Genomic DNA, 16,453 nt, shown 5'->3' on the forward strand with positions numbered 1-16,453 from the left:
CTCCCCCGTTTGAGCACTGTATAACAGGACAGATCTCCCAACCTTCATTTACAGAAAAAGATACAATAATAAGTGAATGTGGCATTCTATGTATATGCTGCTCTAAAGAAAACCATCTGTTTTTATATCATATAGCCACTGTATGCTGGTAAACATTTGCCATTCAAACTAAGCCTATGATAACTAAATAAATGTGTAACTAGAGGTTACTTCCAGGGAAAACAGAATGTCAACATGATCAATAGACCTGCAGATGTAGACAGCTAAATACAGAGGCAAAGGTCCACTATTCCTTCAATCTTTGCAAAATTATCATTGATTTGATGGGTAACCTCACTGACCAGCAGGTAGGTTTGGAGGTCAGGACAGGGCCAAGCTAGGCTGATACAGTAAAGCCACCAGGGCCTTTATCTTGTGATCTACTAGTTGTTCATAGATGTGGTTTTCACTTTTTTCATCATATGCTAAATTTTAAATTTCCCAGGTGGTTGTGACAAGTTTACAGTCTGAAATCTTTAGTACTGGCTGTGCCCATGCAGTATACACTTGAATGAGGCCAAAACCCAAGTGGTTTCAGTCTTAGAGTCTAAAGGGGCTCCTTGTGCAGAAAGAGCTGAAGAAGGTGAACAGCAGCAGCTGTGGCACTGTGATAAGCAAGCAGTTGGGTAGGGGGTGTTTAGGTTAGGGGAGATGGGATGGTGGTGTAGTGCACATTTTACTTTAAGGGAACTTGCTCTTTCAAGCAAACATATGCCTCACCCATGTAGGCACAGCCAATTAGTGTGATGATAGGAATACCTTAAGAAAAGCTGCCTGTAGTCTCCCAAGAAACCATATTGTATATATAACGTGATTGGGGAGTCCTGGCAGCACACCCCTGAAGAAGTCACATGCTGATGCATTGTTACGTAGGGGGGAGACGGGACTATGTGCAGACACGCTGAGGATTTGTCTGCAGCTTCAGCTGGATTTAATGAAACACTTGTCTTTTCATCTAATTAAAAGACAAGTGAGACTTGTAACTCATAAAAATGAGCCACCCAGCAGCATCCAGCATTACGTTACTAGCAACTCCGGCTGGGCGGGAATCTTGTGCTGCCATGGAGCATTTAGGAAAGGAAAATTGCGGTAAGTATGAAGTACAATTTTCCTGTTTTCCCTGACAGCTCCATGTCAGCACACAAATAGGAAATAACTAGACCAAACTTTTAATTTTGAACAGAAGCAGACAAGGCAATGACACTGCGCCCAAACCCTACTGTAGTCAATGCAGCAGGTTCAATACAGTAAAGTTTCATGAACGTGTGGACCGAAGACCATGTGGCTGCTTTGCATATATTCTCCGGCAACACGCGATTCGGGGCTGCCCAAGAGGTAGAGATGCTGCGTGGTGAATGTGCCATGGCTGACTCTGGAGTCGCCAACCCCTTAGATTTGTAGGCCAAGGTAATAACCTTCACCATCCAGGAGGCAATAGTCCTCGTGGACGCCCTGGAGCCTTTCTTTGCCTTGGCCGAGATAATAAAGAGGTGCCATATATAAGCTCAGGGTTCCTCCTACATCCAATCCGCTCACCTGCCCTTCCACGTTCGAGTCAAGGTTGGGAAGCACTATTTCTTGCTGCAGATGAAACCCGGAGGCTAGCTTTGGTACCAATCCCAACATAGGCATCAAAACAACTCTATCCTCCCTAAAAGGTGGTGAAAGGTTTTTTACAGCCGAGTGCCGAGATCTCAGACACCCTCCTGGCCCAGAAAAACTGTGAGCCAGAGAGTCATCAGCCTCAAACGTATCTGAGATAAAGAAGGCCAAGACTAGCAGGAGATCCCACTTGGAGAAGAGCAACTTTCTGGGAGGTCTCATCTGCACTACCGCTTTGAAAAACTTGATGATCAAGGGATGTACCGCCCATTGCGTCCCGGTGAAGGCTTCAGTGCCGAAACATGCCCTTTGAGGGTACTGGAACTCAGATTCATATCAAGGACCCTCTGAAGGAAATCCAGGATGTGAGTGACCCGAGGGGCTTCTGGGGAGAAATCCAGCAGGGTCGCAAACTCTCTAAACTTAGTTCATACCTGATTATAGGTGCTTTCTTTTCTGGACCTGTGCAATGTGGAAACCACAGTAGTCAAACAGCCCATGTCTTCTAACCTTTGCCTCTCAACATCCAGACCATCAGACAGAGTTTCTCGGGAGCTGGATGGGAAAACGGACCCTGGGTCAGTAGGTCCTTGCACAACGCTAGGGGATAAGGACTGTTTACCGCCATCTCCCTGGAGAAGTGGATACCAGGGGTGACGCGGCCAGTCAATCACTGCCAGTACCATGACCCGTTCCCTCTGGAGCCTTTGCAAGAAGCCTAGAATGAGAAGCACTGGTGGAAAAGCGTATGCTGTCCTGAACCACCAGCTCTTTGCACGTGCATCTGCTGCTGCCGCTTGAGGGCATGGTAGTCTCGAACAAAAGGTTGACAGATTTGTTTTTTCCGGGGGCGCGAATAGATTGATTTGTGGCCAAAAGGCCCACTCTGTCAGTTCCCGAAAGATCAGAGGCGAGAAGGACCATTAGTTGTTGTCCAACCCCCTCCTGGAGAGGAAGTCTGCATGGACATTGTCGCGTCCCGGTACGTACACAGCCGAGAGAAGACTCAGGTTCGCCTGGGCCCAGGTCATGGTCGGAGCAACTTCTTTCAGGAGTGTGAGGCTGTGCCTGCCGCCCTGCCTTCTGATGTATGCCACTGCAATAGTGTTGTCCATCCTCAAAACGACGGAGCGACCCTTGACTAGAGACTTGAATATCAGGAGAGCCAGAAAGGCCGCTCTTAGCTCCAGTATCCAATATTGGATACAATGCCTGCGGCTGGGAAGCCCCATCTTCCATGTGTCGCCTGAGCTTGACAAACAGCTCCCCATCCCGTGTTGCTGGCATCTGTTGTGATCATGACCCAAGGTACTGGCAGGAGGGAGTGACAGCAAAGGAGTTTGTGATCCTAAAGCCACCACCAAAGACTCTGTTTCATGGTTGGGCTCAGTAATATTGTCTGATCTAGGAGTTCCGTACTCCAGCGCCTCAGAAAACCGGTCTGAAACTCCCTGGCTATCCGTAGAGCCCACTTCACCATGGGGGCTGTTGCAATCATCGTGCTGATCACCTGCAAGCACTGTCTTGCTGACATGGTATTCACAGAGAGAGCCTTGAAAATCCTCAGCTGAATGATCGGCATCTTTTCTAGAGGTAATGATACCAAGGCTTGAATTGTATTCACCCTGCTCCTAGATACACCTGCGTGTGCACCAGATGGCTCTCGTCCACATTGATTAGCCATCCAAAGGCTTCCAGGGTTGAGATGACCAGTTCCCAATGGGACATCAACTTCTGTCGATCTTGACTGAGCAACAGAATGCCATCCAAATAATGTAGTACTCCTACCCCATGCTCTCTCAGATAAGCCATCAGGGCAAGCAGCACCTTTGTGAAGACCCTCGGAGACAATGTGAGGCCGAAAAGGTAGGCAGACAAACTGCAGGTGAAGGTGGGCCACCAAGAAATTGAGAAACCGCTGGAAGGATGGAAAGTAGCCAGTCTCCTGGCTGTCCAATCAACAAGATCGTAGGCAGAGATTCCATCTTGAAGCGCTCCTTCGGTATGTGTCTGCTGAGCCTTCTTAGATCAATTACTGGCCTCCAGTTCCCGCTCTTCTTTTGAACAAGAAATAGAGGTGAATAAATTCCCGAGAAACTTTCTTGGGGGTGCCACCTCTGCTGCTCCACCCTAGCAGGTTTGATACGTATGTCCGCAAAATCATTTGTTTCTTCACAGAGGTGGGGATCTTGGTAGGTACAAACTATGCACGTGGTCATCACCCACAGGTCCCTTATTTGGTCCGCCCAAACCTGCCGAAACCTGGAAAACCTGGCAGATCGAGGTGAGCAAGACATCAAAAAGATTTCTGCATGTCCTGTCCATGGCCTGCGATCCTCCTTCCCAGGTTTGTAAGACCTCGAGTCCCTAGTAAACCTTTGAGACTGGCTTCTAAATTTAAAAAGTTCTTCTGGTGTAAGAGACGCCGATCGTTCGGAATGAAGCTAGATTTTTCCGCCCGAGATGGCTGATTCCAATTTGTTTCCGAAGAGGGATTGACCATCGAAGAGGATCTTGCACCAACCTTGTTTCGAGGTCGGATCTGCAAACCATGGCCGAAGCCAGAGAGCTCTTCTTCCAGTCACTGAATAGAGCATGACTCTGGCCATAGAGCAGACCATGTCCACAGCAGACTCTGTGACAAAAGCTGAGGATAGCTTTATGTTTCTCAACAAATTCATTATCTCCAGCTCCGCTTTATTGAGATTACTGGATACAGACCACTGCAACTCGTTCGCCCATACCTCACAGCTTTGGAAATTGCTGCCAGGGCCACAGCTGGTTTACAGCCATACCCTGCTGCCAAGTATACCTTTTTCAGATCCAAGTTGATGCGTCTATCCAGTATGTCCCGGAACGTGACCACATCATCCAGTGGTAGAGTTGCATGTCTCACCAGCCTGATTAAGACGGCATCCACTACTGGAGACTCTTCAAGGTACTTAATTTCTTACTTTTTGAAGGGGTATAGCTTGGAGAAATGGCTACGTAGCGTTAATTTTCGCTCTACGTGCTCCCATTCCTCAATGATGATGTCCTTAATTTCTTCAAGAAATGGAAAACTAAAAGTTTCTTTCTTAATATGCTTAAAGTATCTGTGTTTCTTATCCGGCTCAGCTGCTTCATCCTCCCAGAGGAGTGCGTGTCTCACCGCCTTGACAAACTGCGGCACCAACGCAAAGTCAAAGGCTTCTGATTGATTTTCTGTGCCTCACGAGGACTGACCTTCTGAACCGGACTCAAAGCTCTCCCCTGGCGCTTCCCTAGGTAAATTCACTGCCGCACAAAGCCCCCTGGATCTTGAGGTAGAGGCTTCCTGCTGATCCCCCGAACGAGTGCCAGCAGCGAAATCTTTCAAGGATTCCTGAAAAACCTGCCTCATCAGGGAGATCACCTGCAAGTTCTCGCTCTCCCTCTCTTTGGTGGCTTCAGCATAGCAGGACTCGCAAGCCGTCTTGCCTGGAAGCACCACATTCGGACAAACCCAGCATTGCTCCGCACGTGGCGGGCTACATCTGGAGGAGTCATAGGCTCTTGAGGAGTGTGAATGCGCCTGCGGGCGGGATCTGTCCCGGTTCCACTGCAGGCGATCTTTGGAAAAGTATCTGTCCCGTGATGGAGACCTGTGTTTTTGAGGAGGAGGAGAAATTGCGGTGGTCTCTAGGCAATCTGGAACTTTCCCTGCCCGACCTAGATGGACTGAAAGTGACAGGCAAGGCAACATCAGAACCACGCACAAGAAGCAGACAACAGTGAACAGCAGTCGGTCGCTTACCTTCTCTGTAGGCGCTGGTCTTTTGGAGGGGTTGGCTTATCCGATAGCATTCTGCATACAGAGAGAGAGCTTGTAAATACACATACAGCATTCAGAGCCAACCACATAGTGTCTCCTCCCATACCTGAACACAGGATTCTGTGATCAAATGCAGAGCGGCAGCGGTATCCCAGATAACAGCAGGGATCACCCAACGGCAGAGCCCCGCTGCACAGCGCCGAATTTTGAAGTACCCGCAAGCCCCCCAGCCCCGCCTCCTCCAATCAGATTCCCACACTGAGGACTACACGTTGTGCATGTGCTGCCCACGTCACATCTGCTGGGGACTTCCAGAACGCACATTGTGTTCCAGCTCCCCGACGGGATACGCACATGCCGATGTTCGGTCAAGAATGCCGACCAAGACGAATTTCCCGACCAGACCAGCTGCGCTTGCGCACACACCAAGATGAACGAGAAAACAGCCATTTATTTACAAAGTATTTATTTCTAATTGTTAATTGTGACCGTTCATAATATGTCATCTACTGTATGGCTGTAAATGATGGATGGCATTTTATGCACATTCACAATTAATATCGTAAGCAATTATATAATAATGTAACTGCTTACGATGTTACTTGTGAATGTGCATAAAATGCCATCCAGTATTTACAGCCATGGATGGCATATTATGAACGGTCACAATCAACAATTAAAAATAAATACTTTGTAAATAAATGGCTTTTTTCTCGTCATCCCGGTGTGTGCGCAAGCGCAGATGGTCTGGTTGGCAAATTCGAATGGGTCGGCATTCTTGACAGAACACCGGCACCAAGGGAGGGGGACCCACTCCCATAAGCCCAGCTTTACTGAGCACAGCATGCCTCGAGGACCAGTAGCGAGGCTCCACCATCACATCCATTTAGGACAACCAGGGGGACTGCACCCTCATCCTCTCCAGGAAAACGAACAGGGTGGACGGCCAGAGGTTTACTCCAACCAGGTAAGCGACCATCGCACTGTAGAGGAGGAAAGAAAAGGAACGCTGGATGGCTCATTTTTATGCGTTGCGAGACTATCAATCACATTAGTGGGGGGTGGAGCCAACCCATTTGTGTGCCGACATGGAGCTGGGAAATAAATATATGACTGAAGAGTGGGCCTCTGGATCAGACCCTTCTGTGTTCATAGAAATGGCTGCCTATGCATTGTTCTCTGCACAGGTTTCCTTTAAAAGGTGAAAATCTCTCATTAGCTCAATGATTTGAAATTCTCCATATATCAGGAAGGAAATAAGGTCTATAGTAAAATAATATGGTGCTTTCTTTATACACGTTTCTTTATGTCATTAGGGGGTCGGCACTTGGTGAGTCCATACATTAGGATGATGGGATGACTTTTCTGGCGTTCCTGTGCATTACACCAACAAAGCAAATGGGCTGTGTGATCTGAAGGGATCTAGTGCACAGGAACTGAGGTTTCCAGTCCTTACACCTCCTTTATAAAAGGAACAAAGCCCTTAAGGGAAACCTCTGATAAAACAAACAAGCAGGCTGCCACTGCTGACTAAGCCGGTTACCTGGCAGTGATACCCAATGATTCAATTATGCCAGTACTTCCTGAATCACTGACCCTGAAGAGCTATACAGATTGGGAGTTATAATTTCACTTGCTGCATGCTTGTTCTGGAATTGTGAATTTAGATGCTAGAGAAAACCAGGCACATTCCAATTTTCAGAAGGAAGTCAGAAATGGCAACCTCCATATTTCTCTCTTGACAGTTTTCCTTTAAACTGAACCTGTCACCAGACCAGGTCCTCAATGTTTAATGTGTAAAATATAAGTGGACACTTTTAGTCTATGCCAGAAGTAATTTCCCTGCATTGTTGGAACCCTCCAACTTAGGTGCATTCGAGATTGGTGTCTTTTAGGCAAGCAGTGAGTAGAGAATTCCTCGCCCCTCATGTCACAGGGCTCCTCAGCTTGTAACAGAAACTGCATGGCACAGTATACTGAGCCTCTGTCAGGACCCTCTAGGCTTAAATATTGTACAGAAGGTTTAGCAGGTTTTCTACCAAATAGTAATCAAGGTACTGAGCAGGTCCACAAGATAGCTCACTTCAGGGAGCTGGAAAAGCAGCCGTTCACTTACCTTTGTCAGGAATGCGCAGTCTGCAGGGCAGGGACAGAGGTGTGATTGAGTGTTGTGATACCAGGGCCGACAGGCTCCCTAGAAAACATAGAGACCATGTTTGCTCAAATGTTAGTGGTTATCACTATACACACAAGTGTGGTGCTCACAAACATGTTCTTAGGCATCTACATGGCATAAGCTCTTCTAGATAGTGTCCACAGACCCAATAAACAAAAACCCTTCTCCAGGCCCACTGGGATGTCTACATGTGTATCCTCAATATATATACTGTACATAGTAATTTCTTCAGAACACTGGCCATGTGTATGACGGGTGTTCAGCGTGTAATAAAAATCATAAACAAGCACTTTTGGACTATTTTTTTTTGACAGGCCATAAATTCTGACATACTGGAGATTTTCTACCATTTGGAAGATTAAATCCAGTGACACCAACATTTGTATGGTAGTCATCTGCATCACTATAACAATCCTTTCAGTACAGTGATGGTGAAAGTCTCCAAAATAGATTTACCTGTGCTCTGCTACCAAATCAAAAAGCCGAATTGTAAGATCTGTTGTCTTAAAGGTAATCGGTCAGCACATGAAATACCTCTGCGAGAAGCTTCAGCTGGTCCAGCCATTCTCTGACTCTCAGGTGTATAGTAGTTCCAGGTTAAGGAAGCTAAACAGTTTTACTCTGGGTGGTATGACGGTCCTGCATCTTGTATCCAACCCTACATTTGGAGAGTTGCACGCTTCTCAGTATTTTGCTCTATACAGTTATCCCGTTAATGGTTGGAAGTCTTTTTCTACATGCCTAGCAAAGATAAGGGCTTTCCTGTGCTTGGCGTTCAACAACACATCATTTCTATTTCCAATCTCTGACCTGTGATGTTTCACCCTCCATATGATGGCCAAACCTCTCCTGTACACAGGGGGTGACATTAAACAGCACCACAGTGTGCCTCTGCTGTGTCCAGGAGGAAGAACACCAGATCCCCGACATGAGATAACAGAGTCAGCTCACCCATAAACAAGCTTATTTCTTTTGGATTAGATTACATTTTGAGTTGTTATGGAATGATTGGACTGAACGTACATGGGTGCCTTTAGAGGGTGTCACCTGAGGCAGGAATTGGTGTGCATCACAGCAGGAAGAGCCCTGAGAATAATATACTGCATGGTATAGTCTGTAGGGAATGTACAGAATGAGAGCTCCACGATGGTAAATATTAAAACATGTGAGCTGCAAAATCCAACCACAGAAACAAGAATAGGAGGAAGAGAGCACAACAGCACACGCACACTGCGCTGGGAAACTTGAGGCTAGAAACAAACCTCTACAACTCAAATAATTATGACTGTATGGCCCTGTCTACACCACAAGTCACATGACTCAGTCTCATCCATCTATACAGGCAAGCAGGACCTATTAACCTCTGCACAGAAACCTCAAAACCTATACCAGGGACATATGAGAACATGGCAGCTTATTAAACAGGTCTTCTAATAAAAGAGAGACTACAATGGGTTTAGTTAAATTAATTTTAAATTCACATATATTTTTTAAGTGAGGTTTTATTATCTGTGTACAGTATATCTAAACCTAAGGCTTCACCTACCAGCTGTCTGTAAAGTATAAAATAAATGTAGGCATTATTTCATATCTAGCAGGCTAAAAAATATGAAAATAATACCAAAGTTTACTTTTTAGTCCTGACCTAAATAAAGAAAATACACTACATGTCCAAAGGTTTGCAGACACGTGACCATCACACCTAGCTATAGAATGTTGCTGGCATCCCATATTATTGAGTTCTAGTGTTTTTAGTGAAGAGAACTGTTAATGTTTTAGCATACAATACAAAGATATTTTAGGCAACTGTGCATTTCAAACCTTGGGGCAATAGTTTGGGAAAGACCCCTTTCTGTTCCAGCATGACAGATGTGACTGTGCACACAGCCAGGTTCAGAAGACATGGTATGAGGAGTTTGGTGCAGAGGAGCTTGAGTGGCCTGCACAGATCCCTGAGCTCAACCCTACTGAAAACCTTTGGGATAAACTGGAATGCCAATTGTGAGCCACTTCTTCTTGTCTAACATCTGGGGCAGCCAACACCATATTAATGCCTTTGGTGTTAAGAGTGGGATGTCCCAAAGCTCATATAAGTGTAATATTAAAGGAGAACTATGACATGAGTGATTTCCACTCACCTCATAGTTCTAAGCCGACCTATGACAATGAGACTGTCACAGGTCGGCTCAGTAGATCGGGAGGTGAGGGAAAACATACCGGGTTCGCTCACCTCTCGATCCTGTCACTGCTCTCTTTTGTGACAGGGGGAGGGGCTGGATTCCCCTCTCCCCGCTCCGATCTGCCAGCGCTGACTGGCGGAACGGAATCAGCACACTTCCAGCGGTTGATCTCCCCTCCGATGACTAAATCCAGAAGCTTCTGGTTTGTAATTTCTTCAGGTGCTGTGGCTAAAGAAGAAGCTGGGGAAGCACAATTTGTGCTTTATCAGCTTCAGTGGGGTCAATAGGTGACAGAGGTTTAACAGATTCCTGATGTTTCCATGAAGAGGACCTGTCACTTACTCGGTGCTATCACTTAGGAGGGTTGTTAGAGGCTGTGAACAACTACTGTAGTCAATTTATGACTCACCAAAATGGGGTTCAATGGGGGAGCCTTTGATTTTCACTCCTTTAGGTCCTGTCTCAATAAGAAAGTGACGAACCAGCTGTTCCAATGGATCTGAAGAAAGAAGGAAGAGAGTTATATGAACGGAGCCTCAATACTGACAATGACGATAAGATAACTCTGAGGTAAATCACCTTTACATGGCTGTGTGGGCACATTGGGAGGAGGGCTGGACACCTTCAGGGCCAAACCATACGCCCCACGGAAAGAGTTACTATCCCGAATCAGGAAGGACCCCGGCTCTGCACCTCTTAAAAGTGCAATGGCTGTGAGAGAAGGAGTACAATGGAAAGGTGAGGAGCAGAAGGTGTAAATGTAAAATACAGTTCTCTAAGCTATAATGCACATTTTATTTGCTGTAACAATTATTATTACAGCCATGTGACTGCTATTGTCTGCTCTCATTGCTGAGAAGTAAATGTTCTAGCTCAGTCATTTAATATCAAAGAAGGAAGTATAATGAACAAGGCTAAATTAAGTAGATAACCCACAACAACTCCTACTGTACACTGTATTGGTGTGTCAATGCTGATAACATTTACATCTACAACAATCACAAATCAGATTGAATTCAGCTGTTACTCTGCAGAAAAGGTTCAGATCTAAGGTCCACCATACACACTGCAATATAATTGTGCGATCTCCTTTAGAATGACCATCAAACATGTAGTGCAAGGGCATACCTGATTGGATTCAAATTGATTGGTTACTTTAGGCTGGTGTTCATATTACATAGTTTTAGGAAATATAAGGTTGATTGTACAGAGATTGTTCAATTCAGACACAAAATTTGTATAAAACCTTAACAATTAACTTCTTTTAATTGCTCCCTTTTGGTGTGTTAAATATAACACTGAAAGTGTTTTGTTACATCGGTTTGATTAGTCCAAAAAGATACCTGCTGATCCTGCCAAAAATCTACTGAGCTCAAACATCCCCTGTTCTCTGCCTCTGCTAATTGTTATCAGCTATCATTATTCTCAGTTACCTTCGAGGATCTACATACCACCTCCCCTCTTATGTAGATAAGGAGATGGGGAGGTGTTCTACAGTCCTATCAAACTTCCTGTTCTATGGTGACAACCCTACTCCTCCATAGGTACAGTATGGAGAGTCACCCTTGGACAGGAAGTGTTACTGGCAGGTGAAACTAAAGGAAAAAACCCTGAAAAAAAGAAAATGCAGTCACCACATGTAAGGACTGGCAAGCTGCAATCCATGACATTTGGTTTTCTTCAGTTTAGATTTACTGACTATTTGCATTACAATATATCACAGACTAGTAATTGTATTACAGTACATTGGTAATTACATGCAAGACCAATACATATTTGCAACATCCAGTGGACTGTAACTATACATCTGTCTGCAGCAAAATGCAGACCACAAGGGGAAATATGATAATAAAGAGATTCCATTACCTTGCTCCCTGGATATATTTGGCTTATACCAAAATCTAGAGGAATCCTGCACAAAGTTTGCAGCCAGTGGAACCTCCTGCTGTACATCTGAATGTCGGAAAGAAGAAAGGAAACATTTCAGTCTCTTCTACACATTCATATATTAGTTGAAAGCTGTAGGCATTTGTTATTTTACCTTTAGTTGTGGGTGACTTGTCTTCTTGAAGCTGTCTTGGTCTTCCAAGAGTCCCGGATTTGTCCCCTGAAGCTGGAATATGGCACTTTTCTGGCAATACCGGTGGCTGGCCATTTGGAGGACAGGGGCTTCCAGAATAATAAGCGGTGCTGATAGGGAAGGATGGAGTTGGTGATGGAGACAGGAGTTCTATCTGGCTTCCCATGGGAGAAAGTGGTGGGCTGCTAGGTACCTCCCTTCCTCCATGGGAGATGGTGGGTGAGGTATCAGGAAGGGATATTGTAATACTTCTCTTCTGGGGTACAACAGGGTTATTTGGCACAGTAGGGGGATGGGCAGGGCAACTGGTTCCAGTGGGTAGACTGTAGTGAATGTAAGGAGAAGTAGATGTTTCTGTAGAGACGCAAACAGGATTTACTGACACCTGTCCTTGGTTGCTTTCCATGGTCACTGTGGTCGGTGGTACAGCCATCAGAGGGGCGGACTTTGTTATATGTGATGGGGACTGTGGAAAGGCTGAATGTCCATTTGATGTTGAGGGCAAAAGATCAGAATGTGGGGCTTCAGGCCTGTAAAATGGAAAACACATTGGTCTTTCTGGTATGCTTTTCAGCAATGTTAAAGAAGGTTGGATTTTGAGCAATCAGCAAGGAAATATTTCTAAGCATTTTTGTTGTCATTGGATAACCACCATGAAAAATCCTATTGTCATACCTTTATAATGATTATATGTTGGAGTCAGTTTTATTTCTCTAATATGTTTATACATGTTAATACTATTATTTGTATTATTTATTCTGCTTTTACTAATAAACATTTAATAGAAATCAAAGTATTCCCAGAGCACTATGGGCTAACTAAACAGAGGGCACAGAGGGCACAGCAGTGCAGCGTGCTTTAATGCTCAGCTTGTCTGATAGAAACCTCAGACTCAGTCTTCTGATAAGGGAGAAGTTACTGCTTTGACATCTTATTGAGATCCGTATATATCCGATATAATGCTAATGAACTGACAAGGAGACTAAAGTTACGTTTGCTGGCAGCAAAGAAAATGACATAACAGCTACATACAATATTTCATATTGATATACTTAGTACTGACCATAATGTACAAAGACAGAAAATATGTACAAAATGACTACACCGTCCCTAGAAGTAGATCATTTATATTTAGGACATTCCATACATCTTAAGGGGTGCAAGATGCCCCACGACAACAATTTCCATGGTGCTACTTTTATCTTTGCTGCAACTGCCTGCAAGCTGTCAGGTACACCAGCCAAACACAAAGCAGTACATAGAAGAGGTTTGTATTTTTTAAGTGGAACTTGACAGCAGACATTAAAGGTTGCAAACAGGCAGTTTTTTTATTGTAGAAGAGACATGTGATGTCTCTTCTGCAATAAAATATTCTTACCTGACTGTTCACAATGTACACCGAGTTGTGCACACGTAGCTCAGTGTACAATTTCGGCATCTCCCGAGATGAATACACAGGAGTTACATCATCCTGGCACAGCCAGTCAAGATGGCCAAAGATTGCGTACTCGGAAGAAGACCGAGTGTACATGTCAGTGGCTGGATAGGGAGCTCATGAACATTGCACTGCTGGAGGGAAGGTATATTACGTATAATTCCACTTTAATGTCAACAATAAACCTAACCTGTTTTAAGATATAGCTTAGTGAAACATAGACTTCCCTGTTAGTACAATGTGATCTCACTAGGCATAGGCTCACCTGTCTGTAGTGCCAGGGCTGGAAGGCTGCGAAGAGGGACTGTGTGAGAGCACCGGTCTGTTATTTGGTACAGGTGGTCCCTGGCTGCAGGGGTTTTTAAATGTCTGAAAAGAAGGACTTTGAATACGCACAGTACTGTGTACTTGGGGGGTCTGTTTGTGTACTGGACTGTGTAGGGTTATAGAAGATATCTGTGTGTGCACTGTGCTGTGTGTCTGTGCACTGCTCTCTGTGTTCCCGGTCTGATGCTGTGCCTGAATGGCACTGTTGCTTTGCATACTCAGAGCTTCTGTGCTGACAGGAATGTGCAGATGGACTAAATTCTGTTTGGGGCTACTTGTCGGTGTACGTACAACAGTGGCCGTCTGAGCTGCATAGTTATGCGAATTCACAAGTGAAGGGGATTGTGTATTCTGGCACTGTGTAGTTTGGACTGTAGTACTCTGTGAAGAGGAGTGTGAACTTACAGCCTGTACCTGCACAGTGGCAGGGGCTTTTCCTTCACTCTGTGACTGTACAGGAGGCTGAGGATGAGAATTCACACTCTGTGTGTGCATAACAGTGTGTGCCTGTATCCTCTGTTCCTGGGACATCGCGCCATTATACACCTGGATATGTGAGCTATGCATCTTGTCAGGGCTCTGACACTGAACAGGAGGACTTTTATGCTGAACATAGCCATTACCTGGTATAACAGGGCTCTGTGTGACCACTTGACTGTGGAAATGCACATGTGCATGTGGAGGGCTATGTGCTTGCGAAGAGTTGTGTTTTGCTAATGCATTATGCTGCAGTAACTGACTCTGTGGCTGTGTTGAATGGTCTGCTTGTAGTTGTGCCCTCTGTGTGGCTGAAGACGTGGAGCCAGTGCGCACCAGAATGCTGGTTTGGGTTTGCACAGCTGTACTTTGTGTGTGGACATGGTTATGTAGTTTTTGCACTGGTTGGCAGTATGTGTTTATAGGGGTACTTGCATGCATTGGGTTTTGAGGGTACATAAAGGCTTCCTCATTGTGCCCGTTCACTGGACTGTGTGTCTGTGGATTGGCGGTGGGGTGTACTGGGCTCTGAGCATATGATGAAGTGCTGGGATGCAGAGGACTCTGTACGGGTGTTGTGGGGGAAGAGCTGACTGTAGGTGCTGCTCCGGTAGATATCTGTGTCTGGAATACGCTAGCATCTCTTTGCGCCCCATGATCAGTGACATCTGCAAGAAGAATAGACGAAGCAGTGTTAATACATATCAAGCTTTTGTAATTGTACGTAAAGTTTATCATTTTAATTCACTGGACATAAGAAAAATAAATTACTGAATAAAATTACAGAATTAAAGGTAGAAAATCACTAATAAATAGGGAGTAATGCTCCATCATGGTAGCCCTATGGCCTGGAACCTTGCTGGCAGGGCCGGCCTTAGGCCTTTAGGCGCCCTGTGCGAGAAAGCTTTACAGCGCCCCTCAGTGGCCACACCCTTTAGTGGCCACGCCCCCGTAACCACACCCATTTCCCCCAATATATGCACCATTTAAAGACTCCTATTTTGTTAAGCCGCAAAGAAACATATTAAAAAGTGTGATAAAAATAAAACTTTTATTCAAAGGTATTAAACTTGTAGGCACAATAGAAGTATTCTTATCAAATAAAACAACAGAAGGTAAACAAATTTCTGCAGCTTCCACAATCTGATGTGGCTGCACTGACCTGCTTGTGGCATGATGGAAAAAAAACATGAAGAAAAAAAAACACAGCACTAAAAGGTTGAAGATCCACAGCATGTATTGCTTGGTCAGTCATAGCAGCTGTCAGCTCTTAGGTCACGATTACTTCTCCTTTCTACTGAATACTGCTAAATAATAATCACATTTGTTGAGGTTTTCATACTTTTTGTTTTAAAAAAACAACTGAAAATAAGATTGCTAAGTGTGTGATCAGCATTTGTAAAACATAATCCCTAAATTCACTGTAGATCTTGTAACCAGCTAAGAATCTGCCCCTATAAATCATTAGAGGAGAATATAGTCTCCTTTTCTATATGAGCATCTGGCTTTCATCGTGGGGTTATGGAATGTACAGCAGTGTTCTGCTAGGACTGAGTGTCTCCCATCCATTGCTGTGGAGATCTCTCTAAACAAACCAAAGTGTTCCCCCAATGGACTTAATCAGGATGGTAGCTTTAGTCAGATACAGAACTATTCTAAATGTCTGCCCATGGGACTTGTAAATGATCTTGGCAGCAGAAAAATGAGTCATAACATTCCCATATAAATGGGTTGACGGATTTGTGGGGAAAAAAAACAAAAAAACATAGCAGAACGTGGGTAAAATATGCCATCATATGGTCAATAAAGCCTTTCTAAAAGGGGACATGTCATGGATTTGAGTCACTTTCTTTATTCATAATAGGTTTTTAAACATTTAAACTGTTTTATATACATACACATTGTAAGGGGGGCTCAATTTGTAGTTACTCGCCCAAATTCTCTGATGCCTAGCCCGATACTTCCTGCATCAGGAAGCCGGGCAGCGCGTCATTACACGCTGTCCAGCATCCTGATTGGCTGGGAAGCCGGCTCCATGCTCTCACATCACTTGTGACGCAGCGCCCGGCTTTCTGATTGGCCAGCAAGCAGTCATCTCATGACGAGTGAGCATGTAGCCGGCTTCCCGGCCAATCAGGAAGCAGAGCATGTAATGACGCGGCGCCCGGCTTGCTTGATTGGCCAGCAAGCCGGCTCCATGCTTTCTCGTCACATAGTGACGTAAAGCATGGGACGGCTTCCTTATTAATCGGGAAGCCGGGTTTGCGGGTCTTTACACGCTGCCCGGCTAATAAGGAAGCCAGGTGGCGAGTCATTACACGCCACCTGGCTTCCTGAATGGGAC

At 45.0% G+C, this 16,453-nt stretch overlaps 1 protein-coding gene across 1 annotated transcript in view; it reads right to left on the minus strand.

Annotated features, from left to right (window-relative positions):
* Nucleotides 1–16,453, minus strand: part of TNS2 (tensin 2) — a 153,822-nt gene that overhangs the window by 3,384 nt on the left and 133,985 nt on the right. The window contains exons 19-24 of the mRNA XM_018567472.1: nt 13,571–14,777; nt 11,832–12,400; nt 11,657–11,743; nt 10,370–10,501; nt 10,200–10,289; nt 7,551–7,628 (exon numbers count right to left, since the gene is read on the minus strand). Of these exons, the coding sequence (XP_018422974.1) occupies nt 7,551–7,628; nt 10,200–10,289; nt 10,370–10,501; nt 11,657–11,743; nt 11,832–12,400; nt 13,571–14,777 (2,163 nt within the window). The remainder of the gene's footprint in view (nt 1–7,550; nt 7,629–10,199; nt 10,290–10,369; nt 10,502–11,656; nt 11,744–11,831; nt 12,401–13,570; nt 14,778–16,453) is intronic.

Source organism: Nanorana parkeri, unplaced genomic scaffold, assembly GCF_000935625.1.
Source record: "Nanorana parkeri isolate BGI_ZX_2015 unplaced genomic scaffold, ASM93562v1 scaffold1053, whole genome shotgun sequence".
Classification (NCBI taxonomy): Eukaryota; Metazoa; Chordata; class Amphibia; order Anura; family Dicroglossidae; genus Nanorana; species Nanorana parkeri.